The sequence below is a fragment of the Hirundo rustica genome, chromosome 1 (genome assembly GCF_015227805.2).
Source record: "Hirundo rustica isolate bHirRus1 chromosome 1, bHirRus1.pri.v3, whole genome shotgun sequence".
NCBI classification, from domain to species: domain Eukaryota; kingdom Metazoa; phylum Chordata; class Aves; order Passeriformes; family Hirundinidae; genus Hirundo; species Hirundo rustica.
In genome coordinates this window covers 23,882,060-23,907,478 of record NC_053450.1, presented here as the reverse complement: position 1 = coordinate 23,907,478, position 25,419 = coordinate 23,882,060, and the positions used below count along the sequence as shown (strand labels likewise).

General features: G+C 39.8%; 2 protein-coding genes across 4 annotated transcripts in view; both read right to left on the bottom strand.

Moving 5' to 3' along the window:
* Nucleotides 1-25,419, bottom strand: part of RAD54B (RAD54 homolog B) — a 64,674-nt gene that overhangs the window by 38,108 nt on the left and 1,147 nt on the right. For 2 of the 3 annotated variants that reach the window (XM_040056461.2, XM_058422204.1), the window contains exons 2-3: nt 22,230-22,383; nt 21,406-21,577 (exon numbers count right to left, since the gene is read on the bottom strand). In XM_040056461.2, coding sequence (XP_039912395.1) covers nt 21,406-21,577; nt 22,230-22,367 — 310 coding nt within the window. In that variant the 5' untranslated portion in view covers nt 22,368-22,383. Of the gene's footprint in view, nt 1-21,405; nt 21,578-22,229; nt 22,384-25,303; nt 25,381-25,419 lie in introns of those variants that run through there. The other variant, XM_040056537.1, reaches the window with a different exon arrangement.
* On the bottom strand, nt 759-8,054 carry FSBP (fibrinogen silencer binding protein). The gene is made up of 2 exons (XM_040056656.2): nt 7,057-8,054; nt 759-2,802 (listed from the first exon to the last, which is right to left on the bottom strand). The coding sequence occupies exons 1-2, from the start codon at nt 7,425-7,427 to the stop codon at nt 2,277-2,279; spliced, it is 897 nt and encodes a 298-aa protein (XP_039912590.1). The 5' UTR covers nt 7,428-8,054; the 3' UTR covers nt 759-2,276.

Genomic DNA, 25,419 nt, shown 5'->3' with positions numbered 1-25,419 from the left:
TAAAAACACCATGCCAGTAGAAACCATGGGAATCACCTCTTCATCTAGCACCAAAAGAAAACATTCTTAAGTCTCAAGAGCATTTTGGTGGCCAGTATTAAAAGTACCTATAATTCAAAACCACTGCAAGACAATGAGCCATATGGGAATTACTTTCTGAACTATTGGAAACTTGTTAATTTGCGTAATATGTAAGAACAGAAACTAGAAATTAACTCCTTACCTCTGGAAACCAGAATTCTGACCTTCAACTGAAATAATAAAACCATACTTTTCCAAATTACAAGACAAGGGCAGATAATTTTGTGCTGTTTCCCATTTCTGAGAAGCAGAACAAATAAAATCTATATTTATTTATTAAAGCCAGCATTTTGATCCTTGTAAACTCAGAGAAGTGAGTATCTCCTTGAAGCGTTTCCAGCTACACAAAAACAGATCAATGTCCTTGAACTAAGAAACACAGCAGAAAGCCAAGGACTGCACGGGAACAAAGGCCACTTATCCAAGAACCATCATTTTCAGTACACACAAAAATTCCCAAAACACAGTAGTCTCTTCTCAAGAAAACAACTGAAAACGTATTGAGGAACTCCATACTGCCGACACGTGTTTTCACTGTTCTATATTATTTCTCAGTTTGTAAAAAAATACTTGCTTCCTTTACTTTTCCTACCTGAAACCCGTTAAAGTTATCCGGAGCAGTGACAGTCATGATTATTGTATCACAAAATTTAACTACAATTCTTTAAGCTCCATTAGCTGCTCAATTACACCTACTTACATGCTTCCATTCTTCAGTTTTCACTAAGTACCTCCCCCTGTGGTACCTGATTCACTCAGAAGGCCAACAAGGAGGTGTGAGGCTTACCTCACTGCAAGTCTGCTGATGCAGACCAGTGCCCTATGCTTGCATGCAGAGGTTTGTGGGAGTGGAGAAAGAAGCAAATTTGAGAAAACTGTGGTGACAGGAGTGAGGAAGAAATAGTCTCCTTCCTATTGCTTTTGTTCATTCTGTTGTTGGGGCCCTCTGAGATGGGAGGCACCAGAGGAATTACATTTCCTTTGTTCTCTCTTTTTCCTTGATGCTGTCCTTCATTTCCTTTTTTTTGCTGTAAAGGTTAGAGGAAGGGGAAAGCATTGTTACGGGGAATAAGGAGCCAGAGGTCTAAGGCAGTAGTCGGTCCATTCACAACAGGCGGGAGAGTAAGAAATATGAAGAAATTAATTATCTAGAACTGGTATTTTCCATGTATTTTTCTTCCAGTTACGAACGTCGATCATAACTAGAGATGAAATGGCTGCTACCAGGACAGACAATTTTGTTTTCACTTGGGGCTTTTTATTTGAAACTAATCGAAAGATCCGAACAACAGCATCTATAAAAGAGACCCAGAATAACACAATCTTCGGTTGATTTCAAGTCACATGTTACTTACATACAGAAACTATTTTATTTCAGTAGCTTATAGTCATAGTGATATTGATCAAAGGCACCTGCAACTGTCTTGGTTGCACATGCACTGTAGTAATTATGCATGCAAATGAGCAAAGTAGATATTTATGTGGTTGATCACCAGTATAATCACTATAACTGAATACACAATCATGGTTAACTGTACACACAAATTACATATGCATGCAGTTTTAAAAACCAAGTGTTGCATTCATTGTCTCTACTTTGATAACATCCTATGAAAACACTTCTCCACTGGAAACAATTAAAAAGTATTAGCTTTTAAAAAGATGTACATTTATTCAACTGTCTACTGAACATTAAAAAAATATAACAATCCAGAAATTTTGTTTTCCAAGCTGATATATCAGCAAAACGTCACTACAATAATAAGATTTACCAACTTGAAAAGAATAAAACATTTAAACATAGCCTCTTATTTGTCCTTCTTATATGCATTTATTTACCTGCAACTTCATTAAGATATTAAAGGTGATTATTTGAAAAAATAATGCATATGACCAATATTTTTAATAAGAGCTGAGTTAAATTTCCATTAGCTCACCACAACCCTAGAGATAAGTGGAAATATTTTTAAAGTTTGGATTTTTATCAATCTAAACACTTACACGTGGATTTGATTATACTTTAGATGAAAAGAGTTGGTGCATTCAAACCCACACGAGGTATTCTTCTAAGGTACTTAAACAACACATGCTTTCATGTCTCAAGCCCAGATTTTGATCCATCCATATAAACATAAGAAACAATTTTGCATTTATTATTAAGTATTTCAAAGAATATGACAGAAGTAATAAAACATTTAGATATTGCTGTATTCTGGCAGATCACGGCGTAGTCGTATTGCCTTCAGCTTCTCTACTTTGATTTTTGTTCGCAACAGTTCTTCTTCCAGTTGCTGCTTTCTTTTCAAACCATCCCTTTTTTCTTGGACATAAAGACCAATTTTTCTTTGGTTTTCTAATATTATTTGATGCTCCTCTTTCAGCATTTGTAACATCTGTGGGTCATAACCACACATTGGTCTAAAGCGTTCTCCAACCTCAAGCCTAAAAAACTCATCTCTTCTTGGTACAGGGGAAGGAGACATCATCACTCTCATATCAACTGAAGACACTGATGTTGAAGGAGACCTTTCCATAATATGCACCAGCTGGTGTTCTTCCTCTTGATCTAATTTCTCATTTTGCTGTGAGTCTATAATCAGAGAAGGAGGAGGTTTGACATCCTCTTCCGACTGCAAGTCCATCATGACTGTCGCAGGATGGTGATCCAGCATTGCCTGTGGTGAACTGGTACCAGCAATTGTTTCTTTATCGATACTAGCACTAGAACACACAAAATCATATTTAAATAATCCATTAAAAACTAGTTTAAAATGCATAGCTGTAAGTAACCAAAGCTTCATTTGAATACTACTCTGCTATCTAGGCCCAGAACTCTGTTTCATTACCTGAACATCACTTGTGCCCCTAGTTCTTCCTACACACAGCCCTGCCTTAGATTTTATTGCTCTAAAGGCAGTACAGCCAACAGAGAGCTCATCTGGTAGGCCTCTCTGACACTGAAGAAGCAAGGGCTATTAGTGACAAATGAAAATATATAAAAAAAAGCAGCACCAAGTCATGCAAATAACAGGAAAAAGTTTATATAATATAAAAGGTGATTTTAAAAGGTCATTATTTTAGATGGAGTGGACTATGGCAGCAACATTTCCATCTCCCAGACTTGTCTCCCCCTGCCTTAATGTGGCTCCCTGTTTCTGATTCATGCACCCAAGTATTTGAGGTTTTTTTCAATGTAAAATAATCACTAAATAAAATTACACAAAGAACTTTGGGAAAAGAAACCAGAGCCTAAAAGACGACCCTTGCCAGCAGATTTGGGAACCAAGCTAATCCTTGCTCCTTCTCTTTGAATCGTTGATCTTAATACTTCTTCTGAAGCTTGAAGACACAGAAATGTTTCCATTAAGAACAGTCTATAGTTCTGTGCATTTCTTTTTCAAAGAACAACACCCACTTGACTCATCCATCTTTGTGTAAATCCCTGAGTCAGCAGCATCTCAAATCATGATTTGACATTACACTGGCTTTGATGATAATAATGGCTCAAGCTGTTCCTGACACTTGTCTACCACCAGTTGTGTTTGAAACCCTATCTTCTGCACATCACCTCTTTATTCAGGTAATGCTTTTTTAAGCCAGATCAGCTTCTTGATCTATTACTGTACAGATCTACAAAGAATACTTGCAGCATGACTGGGAAGGCAGTATAGAGTTACATGGGAACACGAATATATTAACTTGGGATTGACAGCCAAGTCAGTGCACCCTCATGGACAGGACTGTCTAAAACAGAGGCTATAACTGGTGGCAGCAGACTCAAGACATTTCTGAACCTTTCAAAAGCTGCTGCTAGCAGTTAAAGGCAGCAAGTGGATCCATGATTAATGTAACATTAACAGATGCTTCCCAATCCTGGAGGACTTGAGTCACCATCTTAAATTTGGGGGTGAGCAGTGGAGTTTTTCTACACCTTCAAATGCCATCAGAGCCGTGCAAGCCACACTGAGAAACTATCTGATTATGAAAACACGATCCTGGTTAGTAAGAGATGTGGGTTCAAATTCCCAGAAGCAAAGAAGAAATGTAATTTATACATCCTGTTCTCACAAAAATGTACTAACTCCTTAATGAAAAGGTGACATGATCATAACTTCATGAAGATCCCATGGTCTTCAAAACTCTTGATTTAAAAGAAGTAAGCAATCATAGTTCCAGTTTCTGAAGGACCCTGATTTAGCCTGCCATCCATTAACATGAAAATGCATTTTCTATAATAAAAGCATGAAAGCTTCTCAGTACTCAGTTGCAAAAAGGCTCATCAGGGTCAGAGCAATATATTTTCCAAAAATAAACCGTCAACCACACAAACTATTTAAACTAAAGATTTTTTAAAAACCACCATCCATCTGAAGCAGATATTGAAAACTGACCTTTCATTAATTCCCTGAAGAAAAAACCAATATAATCTTAATTCTATTGACTGTTACCTGAGATGCCTATAGAGTATCAATTATATCACCTTACTCGCTTCTACCTCATGCTACAAAGCTTCACTTTTTCCTACATGCTTCTTTCTTATATTGTTTTAGTCCTCTCAGCATCAGAAGCATTATCCTGCACACAAATTTTCACTTGTTTTCCTTAGTGCTGAGTGTAATTCTGAGTTTCCCCCTCTTCACAACCACAGCTTCTAATAAAGCTTCTCTCCTTCTTATTTGCTGGCTCCTGGCCAGCTTCTAGCCTGAGAAAAGTGGAAACAACCAGCAGGAGAAGCAGGTCATTCTGACAAAAGGAAATGGAGAGAGAGCAGAAAGAGAAAGTAAGAGAGATTAAATAGAAGAAAGAAAGGTAAGATTTTGTGTAGCATAGACTAGAGCCTCCAAACAGTTAAAAAAAAAAAATCCCGCACTTAAGTGTGTAACCCACACAAAACTAAAAAATTACCAGATCTTCAGGTAACTCTGATGAGGCTTGTTGTTTTCTTTTTCCTTAGTCAGCCTCTTAAGAGGAAAACAATTAGACAGCAAAGAGAGAAAGAAGGAATTGAGAAACAAAAGAGCTGCCTGTATGGTGGTTACTAATGTTGTTTCTGACAACTTGACTGAAAGAAAGACAAACAACAGTTACCACAATTGGGGCATGGTGTTTATAACCCTGCAGGCACCCATGATTCACCAGGTTTTGTTTAATCACAGAGAGGTAGAAATTGCTTAAAGGTGCGATTAAGAATTTGGGCTCGTTATAAGTCATATTTCCCTCCTCCAAAACCTAAGTCATATCCTGGTGAGTTAAAACCCAACACTGGGTTTATAAAATTAGGGTAAAATGCAACTCAAAGAACTATCAAATAATTACGTATTTGGGCAGGGAAAAAAATAATCTTTTAAATTATGTTCTTTTCCTTCAGCCCACAGTGTAGTGGCTGTTCCTAGGAACAACCATTTTGGGTAAGCAGTAATCAAGTCAGTGTTCCCAGACCCATAAAAAACTGCAAAAAATGTTTAAATTACAGGAGACAAACTATGGAGATCATTAGCTCTTAATCATTCACTAAAAGCGTCAGTGCTTTTTATAAGCCGATCTACAAACTAAAGTTCTCACACTATTTTTTTTTCCCCCTCCTTACAAAAGTTGGTAGTCAAGACACTGCAACCTTTATTAGCGCAATTAAAAGCCTCATTTTGTTCCAGAGAATTCTTTGGAATGGTTCCTCCAGGGGCATTCACCGGGAGCAGCAGCCCAGTCCAGTTGCTTTAGACTTCTTTATGCAAAGAACCCACAACAGAATATTTTTAGAGCATCTGGCATGTTGGGATTTAGACAATTGTTACCATTCAGTTCAACCAGTGGCACCATGAATCCAATTCAGCGAGTGTGCGCATGCCAGCTTTTCTTAGAGTGTTACGCTGCTGCACTCACTATCAGTGTATCTGATTAAAATACGGAAAGTTCGCTTCCCATTAATCTGCTTGGGAAAATAAGAAAAATCAGAGCTTCCTCAAGGTTGCTGGGGAGTTATTTGACTTCCCTCCCCCACTCCCTAGCTTAGTTCTTGTATCTGGAGGAACCAAAATTCGACCCAGGCATTTTTTGATCCCTCAAGGACCAATACAGAACCAGCAGAGTGTTGCAAGTCAGATATGAGGGGCATTAGCCAGCTGTGGGAGAAAGCCTGCACAGTGCCTGCCTGTATTATGTCTGGCTCAAATCTAGACAGTGTGTCTCACTTTACTGAGCAGTAAAAAAAAAAAAAAAAAAAAAAAAAAAAAAAAAAAAAAAAAAAAAAAAGAAAACTTCTAGTGCTGTACCTCTCAGTTTCTGTCTGTATTTAAACTACCTCACATACGACACAGAACTGCTTGGAGTTTAGACTGCAATTAGCTTTGCTCCAGCTTCAGGGAAGCACCGTCAATGCAAGAAAAGTATAATTTAAAAAAACATTTGCACTCACAAAGGCACTGCAGTGTGGAGAATCAATTTTTTTTTTTTTCTTTAAAGGGCTGGGATTAGTTAAAACATAACAAGCGAACACCAAAGTAAATGAGAGAAAAAAGGTGAATAATGTTTCTTAGCTCTGTGAACTAACTTAACTAAAAATCCTATATAAACTGGTAACAGTTCCATATGTTGCAAAATGACTGCAGTATTACCTTAAATGGAGGAGAATAGCCATCACTTTGCCAGTGTTTGAATAATCTGCCTATTAAAAGGTAGGGGAGGGGTAGAGGTTGGAGCTACTATTTCTCCTTGATTCTCTCTTAACCCTCACTTTCCAGAGTATGACAAAGACTCTGAAACAAGCTTTGAAAGAGCTGAAAAAATTAATGCAATGCTAAGTCAACATAAAGCTTCTCATAAAACAAAAGCAGTATTATTTTTGTCATTGTTTCCCATTTGGGAATTTTCTCTGATAAACACTTCCTTTAGGTGCCTGAGCACAAGCAAAAGCGTTACAAAGTAGATAGGAGGCGCCATAATTTTCATTCAGTAACAAAATAAAAAGAATTGTCTCACCTTTGAACACCGCTCCTGTCTCTTAAACACACATTGGAAATCTGTGGAATCATCTCCACAACTTTCTTGGTTGGCTCGGAAATGCTGCTTTTACAATCTGAGTGAGTCTCCTTTTGCTGCAATAGCTCCTGTTTGGCATATTCTTTGAGCCTCTTGTACAGCGTGCGCAGGCCCTGTGCAGTACGAGGAGGGCGATCTACTCCGATGGCATTGTAGTTATCAGCTATAATATCCCAGCATTTGTTTTTTTCCACTATTACAGAATGCTTATTGGTATGTTCCTCGAGAATTTTAACATACGGCTTCACGAGTTTTAGCAAATCAAGCTTTTCTGATAAGGTAAAATTAGAAGATCTGGCCTTCCCAACCATTGTTATCTTTGAATTAAGGAAGCCGTTCCTGGAGCCACCATGCAGTCCCTAGCTCTGCTCAGCTCTTTTTCACAAACAGAAAAAGATCAGGCTTAACTAGGCTAGTCTCATTTAGGCCCACGCCTACAAGGGAGGGTTTATTAAAATTCCTTCAGCTTAAGCTGACGCAGGTTCAGGAAATCTGCTTAAGCCAAGCCTGACCTACATAAGGCTTCAGACTGAAGAAGGCGAGAAGAAACAAGCAAAATACACTTTTGTATGAAGAGACCAGACATATGCAGGATTTAAAAACATAAAGGTTTAAAGATTAGCACATTACCCAGCTAAAAATTACCTAATTTAGCTGGAGTAACAAGCTCTGACACATCTCCCAGCTCCCTCACACAATCTCAAACTGAAACCGTGCTGGAGATGATTTTACGTGTAACGCCGTCCCCCCCAAAACGCAACAATTGCTTTGAGCGAGGCAGGGCGCGTTACGGGGAGCGGGAGGCGAGAGGCGGCGGCGCGTGTGGAGAGAGAGCCCCGGCAGAGCCCCCGGCGCCATTTGCATAGAGCTGGTCCTGCTGTCAGTCACTGCGGGGCGGCATCTCCCCCAGCCGGCTGGTTACGCTCGGGCTTCGCCGCAAAGCTCGGCTTCTCCCGCACTTGGCAGCCGGCAACAGCCACCGACACGGGGGCTTCTTAAAGAGCCCGCTGCGCTCCCCGGCCGAGCTCCGGCGCCGGCAGGAGCGGCGCGAACGCCTCGGTGCGAGCGGGCCCCGAGCGCCGCTGCGCCGGCCCTGAGGCGGCTCCCGGGCGAACCCCGGCATTGCCCCTCGGCCGGGGCTGCGAGGCGGCACCGCAAGGGATGGGGCTGCCCGCAGTCGTGACAGATTTACCGAGTGCGTTACGGCGCGTGGATACTGGGGTTTTCATAATATCCGCCAGCAAACAAATTACTTTTATTATATTTATCCAGGCGTTTTTTCTGGATTAAAAAAAAAATCTGATTTTTATTAACAAGATGTGCCTCCATTTGTAATGCTTGCTCAACAACGTATCACCTTAAAGAAGCCTTCACATAAAAACACATGCAAGGCTTTAAACTTCTGTGGTCGAAACTAAAGCAATAAATAGAAGAAAGAGAAAACCCAGCAGATAGAAGGAAAGGTGTTCTCAAGTACAAAAAGCAAAAACTAGTTTGAAAAATGACGTACTCCACTGAAAGAGTCCGGAGGGTGGAAACAAACACCACTTGAGATAGTGGCAACAGCTTCCTAAGCTTAACATGTCCAGCCTTGAAAACAAGGGAGCCTAGAAGCAGGGGGAAGGAAAGAGAAATAATTATAGCTTGAAATATCCTAGGGCTATAAAGATCTAGGTATAAACTTGTTTGCTCTAAGGGGAAAAAACCCAAAGCAGACACAAGCCACATTCAAAACAAGAAATTCACCCTAAACAAAGGGAGACTTAACTGCTAAAAATCAATTAGCATTTAGAATAACAAGCACTTTGGAACCGTTTCTAAGACTTGGCTAGTCAGTACCACCTAACAAAATTGTGACCAGTCCACTTCACTGGCATTGCTTTCAAGCCAAGATTAAATAAAGCATTTTACAGTCTAAAGCCTATTACACTTAAATTTGAGAAACAAAATTCTCTTGTGGTTAGAAGCACTCTATGAAAACCATTATTTAAACACCTAATCCTTTCCTATTTCCCCTCACTTTACTAATATTAAGAATATAAAGCTGGTGGTTAGGGTTTTGCTTTTTTTTAATTTATGTTCTTAGTTGTTCTTCAGTAACTGAAAAAAAAAATTAGATGTGCTTCACATAGTTTAGACTGGCAGTATCTGCGTTGAGTCACAGACGAGCCTATGCTGTACCCTCCACTGTTGAAGCAGTGCCCACCCAGACTCTTTTTAGTGACAAAAATAAGTCCATGATTAAAGGCTCTTCCCCGCAGACACAAAGAGCACAAATGAACAGTGTGGGGCAGAGGAACCCAAATAACCCAAAGGAAAGAAATCAAGCCCTCAGTCCAGCTGCTCCTATGCCCCAGGAGTGAGAGATCCAGAGTCCCCAGGAGAGGCTCTCTCTAGACCACCTCACAGACTCAAGGAGAGGGTTACTGTCCACCCGGTTCGGGCTCATTGTGAGATGCCAGAAAGAGTATTTTGGGATTGCAGAAGGCAGAACAGGATATTTAGAGGAAGAACTGAAGGCAAGACAAGGGATACTGAAGCATGAAAGTGGTTTGGGAAAGAACAAGCATTGGAGGACACTGGGAGGGGAGAAAATGGCTAACAGGGGCCAGGTGCATGTAAACAGGTGGCTGCCCAGTACGGCTGTTCAGCCATGCCTTGGGCCTGAGCAGGGCAGACTGTCCTATGTGCTTGTTGAACTACATTTGTAAGTGTTTTCCTGGGTGAGGAAAGGTCTCGATTTGGTGTGACTGTGTACAGAAACACAGACACCAGCAGCTGGAGTTGTACCACCACAAGTCCCAGGGGCCCAGGGTGCTTGAGGCACCAGAAGGCAGAGGCCAGAGCCCAGGCACACAGCCTGGATATCTGTGTCGGTGTGTGACCTCAGGCAAACTCCAGGCCAGACTAGTCACACAGAAGGCTTGGGAGCCAAGCGACAATGAGTCTGGGCCAGATACTGCAGAGACCAGAAGGTTTGAGATTTGGCTACTGGGGGGACACCAAGACACCAGGGGACAAGCCACCGGTCAGACCAGCTGCCAGAGAGACCCAGTGCATGTTTGTGCATCAGATCGGAGACCAGGGGATCCAGAGGATCCAGGGACCAGTAACTGAGCAGAGTAAGAATTTAAGGCCACTTGCTGGAGGACCCATGTTGTATACATTAGCATTTGCCACAAACAAGCTTTCTTCACAGTCAGCCAGTGAATGGAAAGGATGAGGCTGTTGAAGCTGCTTGTGTTTGCATGAGTGCTGAACTTTTGGATGTCTGGCTGTATATACACACACAGTGTGCACACGTGCCTCTTGAGGATACATCCTTGTAGTCTGGGCCACAAGGAGCTGCAGCAGTCTCCTCTATAATAGGCTACCAGATGCAGCAACTCCCAATATTAGATTTATCTAAACTTGTATTACTCTATTACCTTAGTGCTTAATGAGCAGAGAGACTAAGTTTCCACACTAATGTAATTATAGCAAATACTGCTATAAAGTTTTCTTTTGAGCAAATGCCTGATGAAATACCTGAATCACATATTGTTCTGCATGAGGGTAAAATAACCCTTGTAAGAAAAGAAGCTGGCGGCCAACCAAGATTTTTTTTTCCTTCCCTTTTTTCCCCCCTTTTTTAAAATAGCTCTGCTCATCAGCCTAAGGTCATATCAGTACTTGGATAAGAAATCAGAGAATGTGAAAAGCCTGGGTATTAATGATACATATAGAAATCTTCAAGCTAAAACAATAGGTGTAGCTCGAAGACAATTACAAAAACCAAAGATGTTGCCACAATCCACCCTTCATCCTACACGTTCCACCAGCACTTGCACTTATGCAACACAGTGCACAGCCAGTTCAGCAAGATGATCTAGCTATAGAATAATCTATTTATTTTGCAAGCATAAGAATTTAATACTAATTTAATAATTGGCTTAAGTCAACATAGATGTGAGACATTGTCAAAACAGTCCTTTCTGCCTCCCCCTAACTGTGTCATGTTCCTGCCCCTTCACTGTGTTGACATGAGCACTCACAAATCTGGACAACTCATATTAATATTTTTTTTCTGAGGTGGGTTAGTTTTAATCACCAGCAGTTCCCTAATCCAGTATGCCACAGGACAAATAACTCACAGAAAGAAATATATTGAAAAAGCTTCTTCAAACTCTGTCTGGATCATTGTAGGGTGAATTGCAAACCATATTCCCAAAGACTTGTATTAACACAGCTGAGGGGACAGCAAACCACAGGTAGCAGGAGAGAAGTTCTGCTCACCACTGAAGAAAATAAACATACATGCATACCTTACATCACTTCACTGCATTATATACCTCTGTTTTTGCTGTGAAAAAGTCTAGAGTACCAGAAAATGATACAAACAGTGCATCCTGGAGAACTATTGAGATGAATGAATCACAACTATAATACAGTCAGGAATTAAAGTAGCCAAAACACTATGAATTACAGAAAAAGTTCAATGGCCACAAATTTTACAAGTGGTAGGTTTGTATCACAGCCGCTAACTGCATCAATTGGCCCATGTAAATTTAGACACATTATAAGACAGAATACCCTGAAAAGGAGAATGTCTTAAATCAGGGGAACAATTTGGAGGGAGAGGAAGGATCTTCTGTCACACAGAACTGAGAAAGAATCTGTCCATGACAGACTTAAAAAAAAAAAAAAAGAAATCACTATAAGGTACATGAGACAAAGGGAAAAAGACATCCGAGAAAACTGAGGATGCCCTAAGAAAGAATGCGTCTTGAAAGATGCCATTTGGAACACAGAGCAAACATGAACGTTGAAAGGAGTGACACCAATGATTCAGGCTGGGATCTTCTGGTGCAAAAAATACCAAATCAACAAACTACTAAGCCCTGTGAAGGTGCTCTGCTGACAAAGTGGTAGCCCCAGGATAAGTCTGAAGGACTTCTGTTCTTATTTAGTAATATGCAAGCAAACCAGCTCTGCAGAGACCTGGGGTTAGCATTTGCAATCACCTAGGAGCCTGAAAATCCTCGAGAACAAGAGGACGATTGCAAGATTTGAATCAAGCTAAAATGGAACCCTGGTAGCCCACGCTTACAAAAAAAAGTAGAGAGATTCAGCAGCTAGGATGGGATATGTTACACATCACTGAATATACTGGGCTATTATGGCAGTGGAAACATTTGGCAAGTATCAAGGCAGTTGCTCACCCTTGCAAATGAATTTGGCAGCTGCATAAGATGAGAGTGTCTATAGGTAGCAAGGGCTGCAAAACTTCCATTAGGTCATCATATAGTCCTCTCTATTGACATGACAGCAGGACAGTGCCAAGTCATTTGATCTGCCTGTCTTTAAGAGCCTGCTGAGCAAAGGGTGGGTAAGAAAACTTTCAACTCGGAAGGTTTCTCACAGGGACAGTTGTTTCATGGGTGGTGCTAAAGCTAAGGGGTGCAGGCATTATTCACTAGGGAGAGGGTTGAAGATGACGAGGTTTTGTGAACCAAAAGTTGTAATACAACTTCACCTGGAAGTTACAGTACTTAAATACATTCACACCAGACCCCTTAGAAATAATACTTGTAGGTCATTTGTGTTTCAAATGGCTTTCTCATGTCACTTGATTTTTTTTTTCTCATCTTCATCAGCACTTTCACTATCAGTTTTACACTTTATTGTACTTAACTTTGCTGTACCTGGACCTCTCAGACTACTCCTTTCCTTTCTCCTGCACAATTATTTCTAAGCCTCTGTCCTGCATGGGAGGTGAGACAAATAAGGCCAAACTTTACCCATTTTCTTTGTCCAGCATCTATTTTTGTGATCAGCATCTAGCATGCATTAACTTCCAGCCTCTAACAGTTATTGAAACTGCTGCAAGAACAAGGGTTCCAGCCTGCTCCAGAGCTCTTATCAGCTAAAATTCCATGCGTAAAAGATAAATACAGTTCTGTCCCCTCTGCTGATATAAGGCATTCTCTCAACATTTAGCCCACTGAAATGGGGAATATATGAATTAGCCAATTAAAATGCCCTCCATGCCAAATTTTAAAGAATTTATCTTTATCTCAGTGTGACTTTCCAACACCCACACATTCAGATCAGTAACCATCCTTCAAACTAAGTTTGGCTTAAAGCTACAGGACCCTAAATTACTATGTGACTGTACAGCTCCATGAAATAGCTCTTCACTTTCTAAGTTGTGTCCTTAAAAACAGAAAAGCTAAGAACCCCATTATTTATAAACTAAGACGTGCATTCATTCCTAATACAGGCTTATACCTTCTCTGATCCTCTCTTCCAACAAGCTTTTTGATGACTAATCAGAAGCAGCTGAGAAATACAGAAAGGTTTGAAAGTATGATTTTCCCTGGATATATTCCCTAATTTCTCACATCTTCACTAGCAAGATAGCCCCTAGGAAAAGAGAGAGTGTAAGAAAAGCCAAGTTTCTTCAAGTCTCCTGTTTTGTTCATAGAGAGATTAAAATTTTGGACATTGTGCTTTTACATACTATATGAAAATACTACCCTGTGCACTGTTCCCTGCATTTGACAGGGAAACAGCTTTCTCCGTTCTTCTAATCTTGCTCAGTGGATATTTTGAAGACAGTGAGATAACCATCTTATCTTGTTGGCTCAAGCAAAGTCATATTGTGACAAAGCTTCTGTTTCAGGGAAAACTTAAGGCCCAAAGCCAAAAGCTGGGACTGAACTCTAGTTAGGCTGACATGGTAACAACGGGGATCCAAACAATGAGCACAACAACAGAAAGATTTGACAACTAGCTTTGAAGGCATACAGGCCTAGTCTGTCATAATACTCATGATAGCTCAAAAAAACCTCCCAGTTCACTTCAGTAAGGCATTTCTTGCCCCTCCACCTGATAGCTGCATTCCTTCATCTTCCCCTAAGTCCACCTTCATATCTATTGGAGACAGGAGAGCTGGGAATATACACACTTACCAACTCCCAAGACTCCAAACTAGGACTTCACAAAGAGTGAGGGAAAGGAAAATAAAAACATGTCAGAAAATGTGAATAGCCATGTATTTCTCTTTTGCCCATCTTATATTCACATAGCCTGATAACAGATTTTGAAAATCAAAATAGAAGTAAGAAGAAACTATGTGTACAGCTCCCCTCAGAATGGATGAGGGAATAGAAAGAATTATTACTGATAAACCTGAATGCTTTAAGATAATCTCTACGCACGGTATTTTCCAAGTTCCTCATTTTTAAAGTTACAGTATTAGATAATTTCTTTCTCTGTATATTGCAGACTATATGCTGTGTGCCTGTGTGCAACTCTAGGGAGCTAAATTGTCATAAATATGTTGGGATAGTAAGTTCATTTCCCAGCACATCCCCTACCAGCCCTTGGAAAGGGGTGTTTGCCTTATATCTGCAGTTTCCAAGCAGACCTCTCTTTCTGCGTGAGTATTTAAGTATTTTGGCTTGTTTGTTATAAATTTTAATTTTCAATAACTTAATAGCCTTTTTAAAAAATGCATGAAAAGCTATCATCTTTACATGGAGCACAGCTTTTTTCAATAACAGATATATCACTGCTCAAAAGTAAAGAATGTGACAACTCATATTTTTCATTGTAAAGAAGCAGCCACAGTTACATTTAATAGCCAAGTTACTAGTGTGAAACTTTCATTTTAATCCCTCCAACATCTTTGGAAAATGTTGAATATCTTACATCTAATAGAATTATTTTTCTTTATTTTCTGATCATGTAATACCCTTCTGATTTCTGATTTCCTTCCTCTCTCCTTCATTATCTTCATTAGCTCAAATGCAAAGCACATTTAACTGGGGGAAATGAAAAGTACATTTCTCTTCCAATTCACTGCTCTTTTCTCCAATGTGTGAATATCCTGGTTATATCATCTGTAATTACATAAAGTTATTCATATGACAGCAAGATATGATCATACCAAATTATAAATTAGGTTGTACTAACAGTGGAAATAGTCCACTATTATGCAAGTCTGGATTTGTTTTACATCACCATTGCAGATGGCTGCCCCATCCAGGAAAGCAGTTGCTGAACATTATAGGAAGATACTGCCTTTGGTAGTGAAACTGCTGTGGAGTTCCTTCTTTCCATCCCACTCTTGGCTGCTAATTCTACTAGCACTGTGTATCTCAGCATTCAGCTGGTGGGCATCCCAAATTCAAGATGAATAAACATAGTTAAGAATGTGACAACAGCCCAGGGGAACACTAAGTGTGCACAGTCAGCTGGGGAGACACTAGGGAAGGCCTTAAGATAGCAGCAGAGTAGAAAACTTCATTTCACACCCCAAAGAAGAGCACCAAGTAAAAGGTGCTATCCTGAGGAGATGTCAAAGAATCCCAAAGCTACAGACCAGAAAACACAAGACCAACTGTGACTGATGTATAAATGAACACTTCTGGAACCAGCATCCAATCAGACACAGACACAATTTATCTTAGGATGTATGTACATCAGTCCAGTTTTATTAACCTATCTCTTGAGAGGGACTGATCAAACAGGCACAGATGACCCCTGAACAGTAAAGAAACTGTCCTGAATTGAGAATAAACTTGTCTATAAATTTGTCTATTCACTATTATAAACTATTCTAGAACACTGCAGGGAGAAGAACATTTCAAATCATAAATATCTATCAAAGTTATTTGATACTATTTTGAAAAAGAAATTACAACAAAAATTGTAGACTTGTAAAATCTTACTTGCAAACAATGCAGTATTAAATAACTTACTCAGGCATCCAGTCACATAGCTGTTCTAAGGTGTGCTTGGTAATTACGAAGAGTTACAGATGATTATGGCATATCTTTTACCCAAAGATTTAACAGCTTTACCAGCTGTTTATAAAAACATTTAAAGGACACACAGAACTGCAGCTACACATGCAGCTCCACCACTAAAAGAGACTGACTCAAATATCTTTTCTAGTTCAGCTGTGAAGTGGAACAACATTAAATTAATACTTGTACTTTTGCAAATATCAAAGTAATTCTAGGAATAATCTGCTTCACTATGAGATGCTAGGCATGAATGTTTTTAGTTCTGTTCCTAGAAACCATAAGTAAGCAGTTAGACTGAAACTGCACAGTATGAAAATCCTGAAAATAAAATTTTTTAATCCTCAGATTTAAAATGACAGGTTGCTACTGTCATAAATGAACACTGGATTTTATCTTAATATTCACATTAATTGGCTAAAAGGATTTTAGTCATATTAAGTGATGAGGTGTCAGACAGATCTATAACAATGTTCTAGAAAGCTGAAAGAACCACATTATGAAAAATTATTAATGCTTAAGTATGCAAAGCATCCAAACTTTACAGACAAATGTAGTCAGTAAACATTAACATTCCAGAGAAGATAGAGAAAACGTATTCAAAACTATATGCAAATAATAAGTACAGTTGATATCATCAGCATGAAAGACATTCAGAAACATCTATCTAGAGACTTAGGGTGAGCACATTAATCCCGTTATGAAATACAGCTACAATCTGTCCTTATTGTTAGCTCAAAGATAGTATCTGACCATGACTTCTGGCAGAGTTCCTCTTGGAAGATGCATTAACAGATGTTAGTGATGGATGAAAGACAAAGCACTCTTGAACCAAAACCCAACCAAACAGGTGAGCTGTAACAGAATAAAATTCTGTATCCATTTTTTCTGGTCACCTACAGCCAGTTCAAACAATGAAATCTCAGTCCAACCGGAATGTTGTGTCTTAAGTGTTCAGGTGAAAGAGCTGTTCATTTCCACAGCCCAAAGGGCAAAACACCACAACATTCTCCTATATTAAAAGTACCAACAGAAAGCAAGCTGTAAACTCAGATAATAAACTTTAATTAAATTATGTATGCTTTGTATAAATAAAATAAATATATATTAAATCCTTAAATTGAAGGCAGTGTGGACAAAAAACCTCAGTTCTTGCCAAACCCACTCACTAGCAACACTGAGGAAATAACTCAGTATAGTTTATGGATCTGCCTGTCCATTGTTTCTTCAAATGCAAATTATTTGTATTTTCTTGTTATTGGTAATAGAACTCAGAATGTCATGAGCAGAAGCAGAAACCGAGCACTTGAGAGGTGCAATAATACCCTTCCAAACACATTTATGGTTTTGTTTTCAGTTACTAGTAAATAGTTCAGTAATGTTTAAGTAATTTTCATTTTTAAAGGGCATGCATGCTTAGCTGAATTCTTTGGAGGCATGTGAGAAAAAGTATTAATGACAGTGTCAAATAAATCACCTCCCTCCCAAAGATCCATTGTGTGAACAAGTATTATATTCTGAATACAAAACAAAGGTACCGAAGAGATTGCCACATTCATTCCTCTTAAAAACAAGCAAATACCAATTCTTAAAGCAGTAGTAAAGTTCATTTTCCTACAAAGAAACGTAACATCATTTTCCAGTATTCAGAACAAGTCGTAAACTGCTCAAGAAACATGTTCAATATCTTACAGTTCAAACACTCCAAGAATTACAACACATACATAGATTTCATTCAACTGTTGCTACAAATTTATTAAATATCTCTGGAAATCCCTCATCCCACAAACTTTCAGAGTCCCTTGCACTTCACTTTTATTAACGACATTTTAGGGAAATTTTTTTTTAAAAAAAGAAGCTCAGAAAAACAAGGGGGTTTTTAAGCCAGATATGCTACAATTTTTAGATTGATTCCATCTAATAAAATCCTTACTTCTCTGCTCCAAGAAATGGACACCATGTGTCAGATAACTGAGTTTTGTTGGTGTTTTTGGTTTTGGGTTTTTTGAAAGAATGCACAGCATTTTCAGGGCTGGGTTTCAGAAAGATTAGGTCTATGAACAGTTGTCCAATGGTCCACAGGTGTTTCAAAAGAATTTCAGTGGAACCTAGGGTATTTATTTACACATTCCACTGCTGCACTGGAAACCCAAACACAGCAGCTTTGAGTGTGATATATAACTATCAAACTCTTTATCATCTGCATTAAATTATATGGACACAGTAAACCAAAATAATGCATATGCACAGACTTTTTCAATCTTAAAATTATTTTAAGACCCCTTTTATAGAGAAGTATGAGGCTTCAGAGACTGATAGTCAAGTATAATTCCATTGCAATATTAATAATAATAAAAACCCCCAACTGCTGGCTTTCACAACTGTTTTCCATTACTTCTGAATTTCATACCAAAGCCAGCTTTGACAAAACAATTTAACTTCCCGCTACAAAGAAGGTTATAATTTACAAAATCAATGTAATCGCTACATTAGCTGTAATGACTAGCAGACAAAAGTGACATAAAGGGCAGAAACTGTCTTGGAAAATCTAAGTTATTAAGAAATTAGTTAAGATTTAAGGAAGACTCAATACAGGATTGTTTTCTCACTACAGTGCTTGCATCACCAGTGAACCTGAAAACCATAACTAACACTGACATTAGACTTCCTTCTTTTATACCACATTTCATGATAGCTTTTCAAAGGCTTGCAGGCTTAGCTTCATTCTGCAGGCATAGAAAGGGCTTTGACACAAAATGCCTTGTTCAGAAAGGAAACAGGACATCACCAGAAGCAGCTCACCCAGTTTCACTCCATGACTTTTTGGTTATTTTTCTAAAGTAATGGCAGAGGACCAACACCTGCTGCACCCAAAACTCATGATACGGAAAAGACATTTAGTATCTTTTCCACTTAATAACATTTTTTGCTGGAATGACTGCTGAGTTTCCAGATTTTTTTGGAATTAAATACACTATTTATCTTTCAAGTGCACTGCTAAGCAGAACTAGCAGATAGAAATTTTTGCAGAGGTACCTGTAGGGAAGCATGATCCCTCAAACATCATGTCCCGTAGACACTGAAAAGTTTCTTAATGTTTAGGTTTCAACTAGAAATTACAGCATGCAGCAGATAAACACAAAAGCCATAAGACTTAAAGCCATACAAGGAAGCTGAATTTCCCCACATTAGCTCTGCCAAACAGAGAGCATACACTCTGGGTCACATGCCATGCCAGTGGCAGTATCCTATCAGGGCTATCACATTCCCATTTTCTGGGACTGAAAAACCTAGAAAAAAGAGTCAATGGGAAAGGCTCTCTTAAGCACCTTACAAAATGGAGGGGGTTGCTGCTTACCAGGGCCTGGAATTTGTGCAATCTCCAGATGCTAGAAAGGGCTTTGATGGAGAAAAAAAGAATCAAAAACTACAAAGACATGCAAAAGGGACAGACAAAGATGGTTCAGGCAGGAACAAGCACATAACAATAAAAGGAAAAAGGCAGCCACTTTTAAACAGATTAAGGTCAGTAAGCTTCCTCAGCAATGCACTGCATCCTACTGCCAGACCAAGTCCCATCTTCCTACTAAGCTACATTTCTAAATATTTTCCCAGGTGAAAGCTAGAGTTGGACCACACATAGTTTATAGAGTGCAGGTAGCAGATAGTCAGCAAGCAGAGAGGCCAGAGACCAAGTACACTGACTGGATATATTGTGTGAGATTGCTAACATGGACTAGTTGGCAAGTAGGGTAAGAGGCTTGGAAGCCAAATACTGGAGCAGCCATGAGTCTGTGCCAGATATTGGAGAGACCAAAGGGCCTGAGACTTGACTGTCCCCTACTGAAGGGACCAAGAAGTCCGTGCAAGTTATACAAGAGACCAGGACATCTTGCGGGTTGGTTTCTGGTAAGTTCAGCGACCAGCCAGAAATGTTTGTATGTGTGCTCCTCTTGGGCACAAGACAACTGGGAGATCACTGAACCCAGGAGCCCACCAGTAAGTAGTGGCTAAGACAAGTTCCTGGCGGGACCTACAGTGTTCTTGTCCCTGTGGGAGTGCAGGTCTGCGTACCAGCAACTGGACTGGGAGCTGTGGGCCACAGCTGGGGTGTCCAACAAATCAAGGAGCCAGCTACTGATCGGACTGAGTGCATAAGGTCAGTTACCAGAGGGATCTAAATTCTCTGTGTGCTTGTGTATTTACATATAGATACATGTGTATTCATTTGTTTTTCCACGAGCAGGCTTTCACCCCAAGCAGTCAGAGGAGGGAAGGGACGTGTCCGTGGGCACTGCTAGTGTTTGCTTGAGTGCTGTGTTTCATATCCGTGTTGGATATGTGACCAGTCGTGTATGTGTACATAGGACATATGTGTGCCTATTGGGAATAATTCCCTTTTGGGAATTAGCCTCACTATTGGTTGGACCTTGAGACACAGAGCTATGGCAGTTTTGCTTCAATAAGGCTTCAAGATTTAAGAGGTCTTATAACAAACAAAATTAAATATGACTGCTAAACCTATTCAATAATTCAAGGTGGTAGGTGGCCCTGAAATGCTCTTTTAAAATTTCCCTCACTGCACAAAGTATTATTAATTAAATGAACCTTAAACCATGATTATCAGTGTCATTAATTATGAAGAAACAACAGTGAAATAACTGGAAGACAGGTGTTTAAAATGCCTGAGCTGGCTCCAAAAGGAGCGATTTTCATCCATCAATGTTAGTAACTCAGTTCAAGTGCCAGGCTTTCAAGATGTGCTTGGCCCCTGAGGTCATACACTTGCATTCACACAACATAGAACTGTGCTGCATCTGTGGTTAGGGCACACCAAGAGTGGGAAATGAAGACACTCAACCTCCCAATGTCGTTCAGGTCCATCCAAATGCACTTGCTATAAGTTCAGACACTTCAATGTCTTAGCAGTGCTTACTACCCTGGTTTTCTGGAGGCATCCATTACCAGGGCACAGCTGATGAAGGGTTCACCCACAAATGAGCAAAGCCAGCTCTGCTCTGTGGCTAAAGGTGACTTAAACCTTAAGTGCCCACTGGAGACACTGAAGAAAAGAAACCCTCATGAATTCTGAAAAAAACCCTGAATCCATTCAGAATGGTTAGCTTTCTCAGCATGAGGTCAGCAAGGTCTCCAAATTACACCACTTTCCCACCATTTAACGTATCACAATTCTTGTATTGCACCAACTGTAGATTAGAGTGAGTTGACTGTAAGGCTCTTCTGGAAGACACAAACCTGAATAGCAGCACTATCAACTGGCTTCCAAAACACCTTGGTTCTTTCCTTTTTTATTAAAAAATTCGTTTAACACTTGTTTCTTTCACTCTATCCAGTATAACACCAAATAACGCCACCACTGCACAACACTTAAGAATAATAACAGTACTTCACAAAAGTTTAGTATATGCAGTCTATCATTCATAAACTTTAAAATTCTCTTATGATAGATGGTAATAAAAAAGAAAGAGCATCTTACCAGCTTTGGGCACATTTAGCATTTTCATTTCTGCCTTGCTACACTTGCCAATGCTGAAACATGCTTTTGTCTTTACTTTTTCAGTTGACTCCACAGACTGCGTGTAATTTTCATTTTGATTCTGGACATTTATTTTAGACAGCGATGAAGCACCTCCCTCTTTCTCATCTATCTGCAAAAGAGAAGTTCACAATAGTATTTTCTTCATGCAGGTGAAAAGAAGTAGAGAAAAGAACAAAGAGAAGGGATTTCAAGACATATTAATTGTCGTTATCAAATTGTTACATAACTGTATAAATCTCTGCAAAACATGCATCACAACAAAAAGTGCATGCACGCAATACCAAACACTGGTGTAAACAGTTTATGAATTTAGTTTAATACAATTCTTCTGTAAATAAATAAATAAAAATTGTGCTGCCTTTCCTGTGTCAATATTAAAGGTTTCAGAGGAAGTACCTTTGCAGCAGAACTGCAACCCAACATATTGAAACTGTATGACAAGTATCCTGGCTTCTTAACTGCTCTTACAAAAAAAATCCAATAAACCCATGCCAAGATGCAATCCCCACCTCCTCTACACTTGAGAATTGCATTTGGGCTCAATACTGATTAATTTTATTTATTTAAAAAGCTTTTTTTTGCAACCACTCCACAGTGAGAGAAGCCTAACCTGAGAAGCAAGATCAAAGGTACTGACAGCAAAGCTATCAAAATTTGTTCTGAATAGATCATTTAGGCAGAGATTGCTTCTGGTAAGCTCAGATGTTATCTTTTAATCACAATACTGTACAAAATACTTCTTAGTGCACTGTTCAGTTTACCTCCTTTAACTTAATTTCTTGGTCCATCTCCCTGGTTTCATTCTTGAGACAAACAGCAATACATTTTCCTGGTGGTATAAACCTTGGTTTTTTGCCTGCATTTCCTAGGACTTGACTCGGAGCTGCAGATCGCCTCATATTTAGCTCTACTGCTCTGCAGGGTGGACAGGAAGGAAGGAAGCAGATAAAGACAACTGTAGTCAGGATAAGCTTTAAATATAAAAATATATCCATAGATGACAAGAAAAGCAGTATTTCAAAATATAAGAGAGCATACAATCTTCAAATAACAATATTAATTCACAGGCATAGTAATATTTAAGAAAAAGAAGTATCCTTGCAATGCTTTGTTCAAGTACTAAGAAATATCAACTACAGCAAATTCTGCAGCTGAACACCTCGATTTTCATTTAAAAATCCACTAATGCAGTTCCCAATAGCAATAAATTCTCTGGAGATGCACAGCATAGGGCTACTTAACAAACTTACACTGGTTTATAAAAAGAAAGACAGTTTTAAGTGAAACTTACTATTCTATACACTCAAAACAAAATTTTGAAAAGCCCATTATTAGTGCCCAATGAACAATGAATCTTGAAGTATGTCTCAAATCTGGGGCCAGCATTTTGCATTGAATACTCAATTACATTGGTTGTTCAGGTTCACCATAATAAGATTAACATTCAGCAGAAAGTTATCTCAGAATTACAGTGGATATTGTTGCTCCATGTTATGTCCATTTGAACAGGGGAAGGAATGTATTATAGATTTTCCCTCAAAATATAAGACCATTATTCCTCTGAGCAGCCTTAGGATACAACCAAATATATGCCAACATTAATATGACAAAATTTACTTTGCAACCAATAGAAAAACAAGTTATAATCTTAATGCTTCAAAGTAGTAGATAGAAATCAAACAAAAGAAGAAAACTCCCAACAGAATAACACAGCAGCTAAAATTAAGAAGGCAAGCACAGCTTACACTACAGTTACAGGTTTAATTCTCTGTTTATACACATTTATTTTAAATGAGTCCCCCAACTACTAGGTTAAAAAACCATACTACAGCTTGTAGAATCAAACTTCTATACCATCTCAAAAGCATGTTTGCATCATGCTGCAACAGTGTGTTTCTGCAGCTTTTTTGGTGCTACTCTGCACTCCAGTGGCTTCCTGGGGCACAAGCACCGTTCTTTCCACGGTTTGCACTGAAGTAGTGAGAGAGCACTGCCAAAACACTTTGCAAACATGCAGAGACTGGTAGCAGGAGTACTGCTCTCTCCCCCATATCTGCACAATTAGCATATATATGGTGCTCTTATTAGATATAAATCTCAGGGGCAAAATGGCCTCAACTGTTGTCACTTCCACTGTGGCTGTTATTAAAAATACAAGGAAAGAAGCCTCTGTGTCTACAGCCTAACTTAAGTTAGGCTTACCTGACAGTAGTGATAGCATATTAATTTTAGTTAACCCTATGCGATAAGGGAGTAGCTTGGTTATTACAACAGGAGTATCTGCAGCGTGAAAAGCCACAGTGAACACTGGAAAGGTGTCCAGAACCTTCTGAGGGAGCAGACTGCAAGTGCCAGTGCTCAGCACAGCCAGCTTAAGGTGCCATGTGAATTTGAACAAATTCTCTACCCAACCCTATGCTACACAGTGACGCTTGGGAAAACAACACAAGACACCCCAGGGCTCTTCATGAGGACATGCATGGCTGCAGTGCTACACTAACCCTGCCCACTGCACTTGATGTTCTGTGGAACAGAGAAGCTGTGCAATTCATAAATTGCACATATCCATGGTTCAAGTGCTCTGGTTCCCAAATCCATTTGGCCATTGCACTGTCATTTGGTCTTAAACCATAGAAAAAGACTCATTAGGAGATTTGAAAATTACTAAGATATTTGAAGACACTACCCTTGATAACTTAGTAACTTCACTGTTACCTGTATTACCTACTTGCAACTACAAAGATCCTTATGGGTTTGTGGGTTTTAAAATTAAATATTGCATCCAGAAATACATCTTTGTCTTTTAAAATACAAGTTTTCATAAAGTATAACAAAAATATGTTTAAAAAAATAATAACCAAAATGCTTACATTTTGTCCTTTTACACTACTACTCAATAGAAACAGAACATCAGGGATGTACAACAAACCACTGTTGCCAGATCTTTCAGGTAAGATCAGAGTGAGTGTCGCAAGGCAAGGAACAGCTCCAGACTACAACTAAATGAAAGAATATGCAAATATGCCCTTTCCTCAGAGACAGCATCAATACACCAGGGAACCTCATAATCGTCTTGCTGTTAAGTCTGGCTGCAAGAAAACAGCTGCAAGCAATGCAAAAAGCACTGCTCCTAGCTTTTATTAGCAACCAGGCCTGACCAAACCCAGTGCACCACGAAACCACAGCCCAAACCGTCTCACGGGTGCATCTGGTTTGTCAGGCATTGAATTCGGTTGTACTTTTGTCCATAAGGGTACAATAACAGCTGCATTAAAAATGAAATACACATGCAAAGAATATTTCAAGATTTTACACGTCCAACTCAACAGGGTGTGCACGGAACTCTACCAAGAGCAGCTCCAATGCCCATCTCGGCCCAGGCTGCTCCCTGAGCGTTTGAAGAGGCACTGCCGGCAGACAGAGAGGCAGAACAGGGGCTGTGGGCAACTGCAGAGACGTGACACGGCATCAGCTTTTACTCAGTTAAACTGCAGGCAGCGAGTGCATCGCCTTGAATATCAATATTACTGAAAAATCGCTTCAGATCAGAAGAGCGTGTGGTAGGACAAGGGGGAATGGCTTCAAAGTGAGAAAGCGGGTTTAGATCAGATGTAAAACAGAAATTTTTCACTCTGAGGATGGTGAGGCACTGGAACATGTTGCCCAGAGAACTTGTGGATGCCTCATCGCTCAAGGCCAGGCTGAAGGAAGCTCTGAGCAACCTGTTCTAGTGAAAGATATCCCTGCCCACGGCAGGGGGGGCTGGAGCTAGATCGGTTTTAGTGTCTTTCCCAGGGTCGCTTCCACCGGGCCCCCCCGCCCGCGGCTCCCGTACCTGCGCTCCCGCCGCCGGTCCCGCCTCTGCGCTCAATTGTCCCGCCGCGCTCTCCCGGCAGCCCCACCGGCCGCACCGCGCACGCGCCCTGCGCAGCCTCCCCTTCCCGCCGGGCG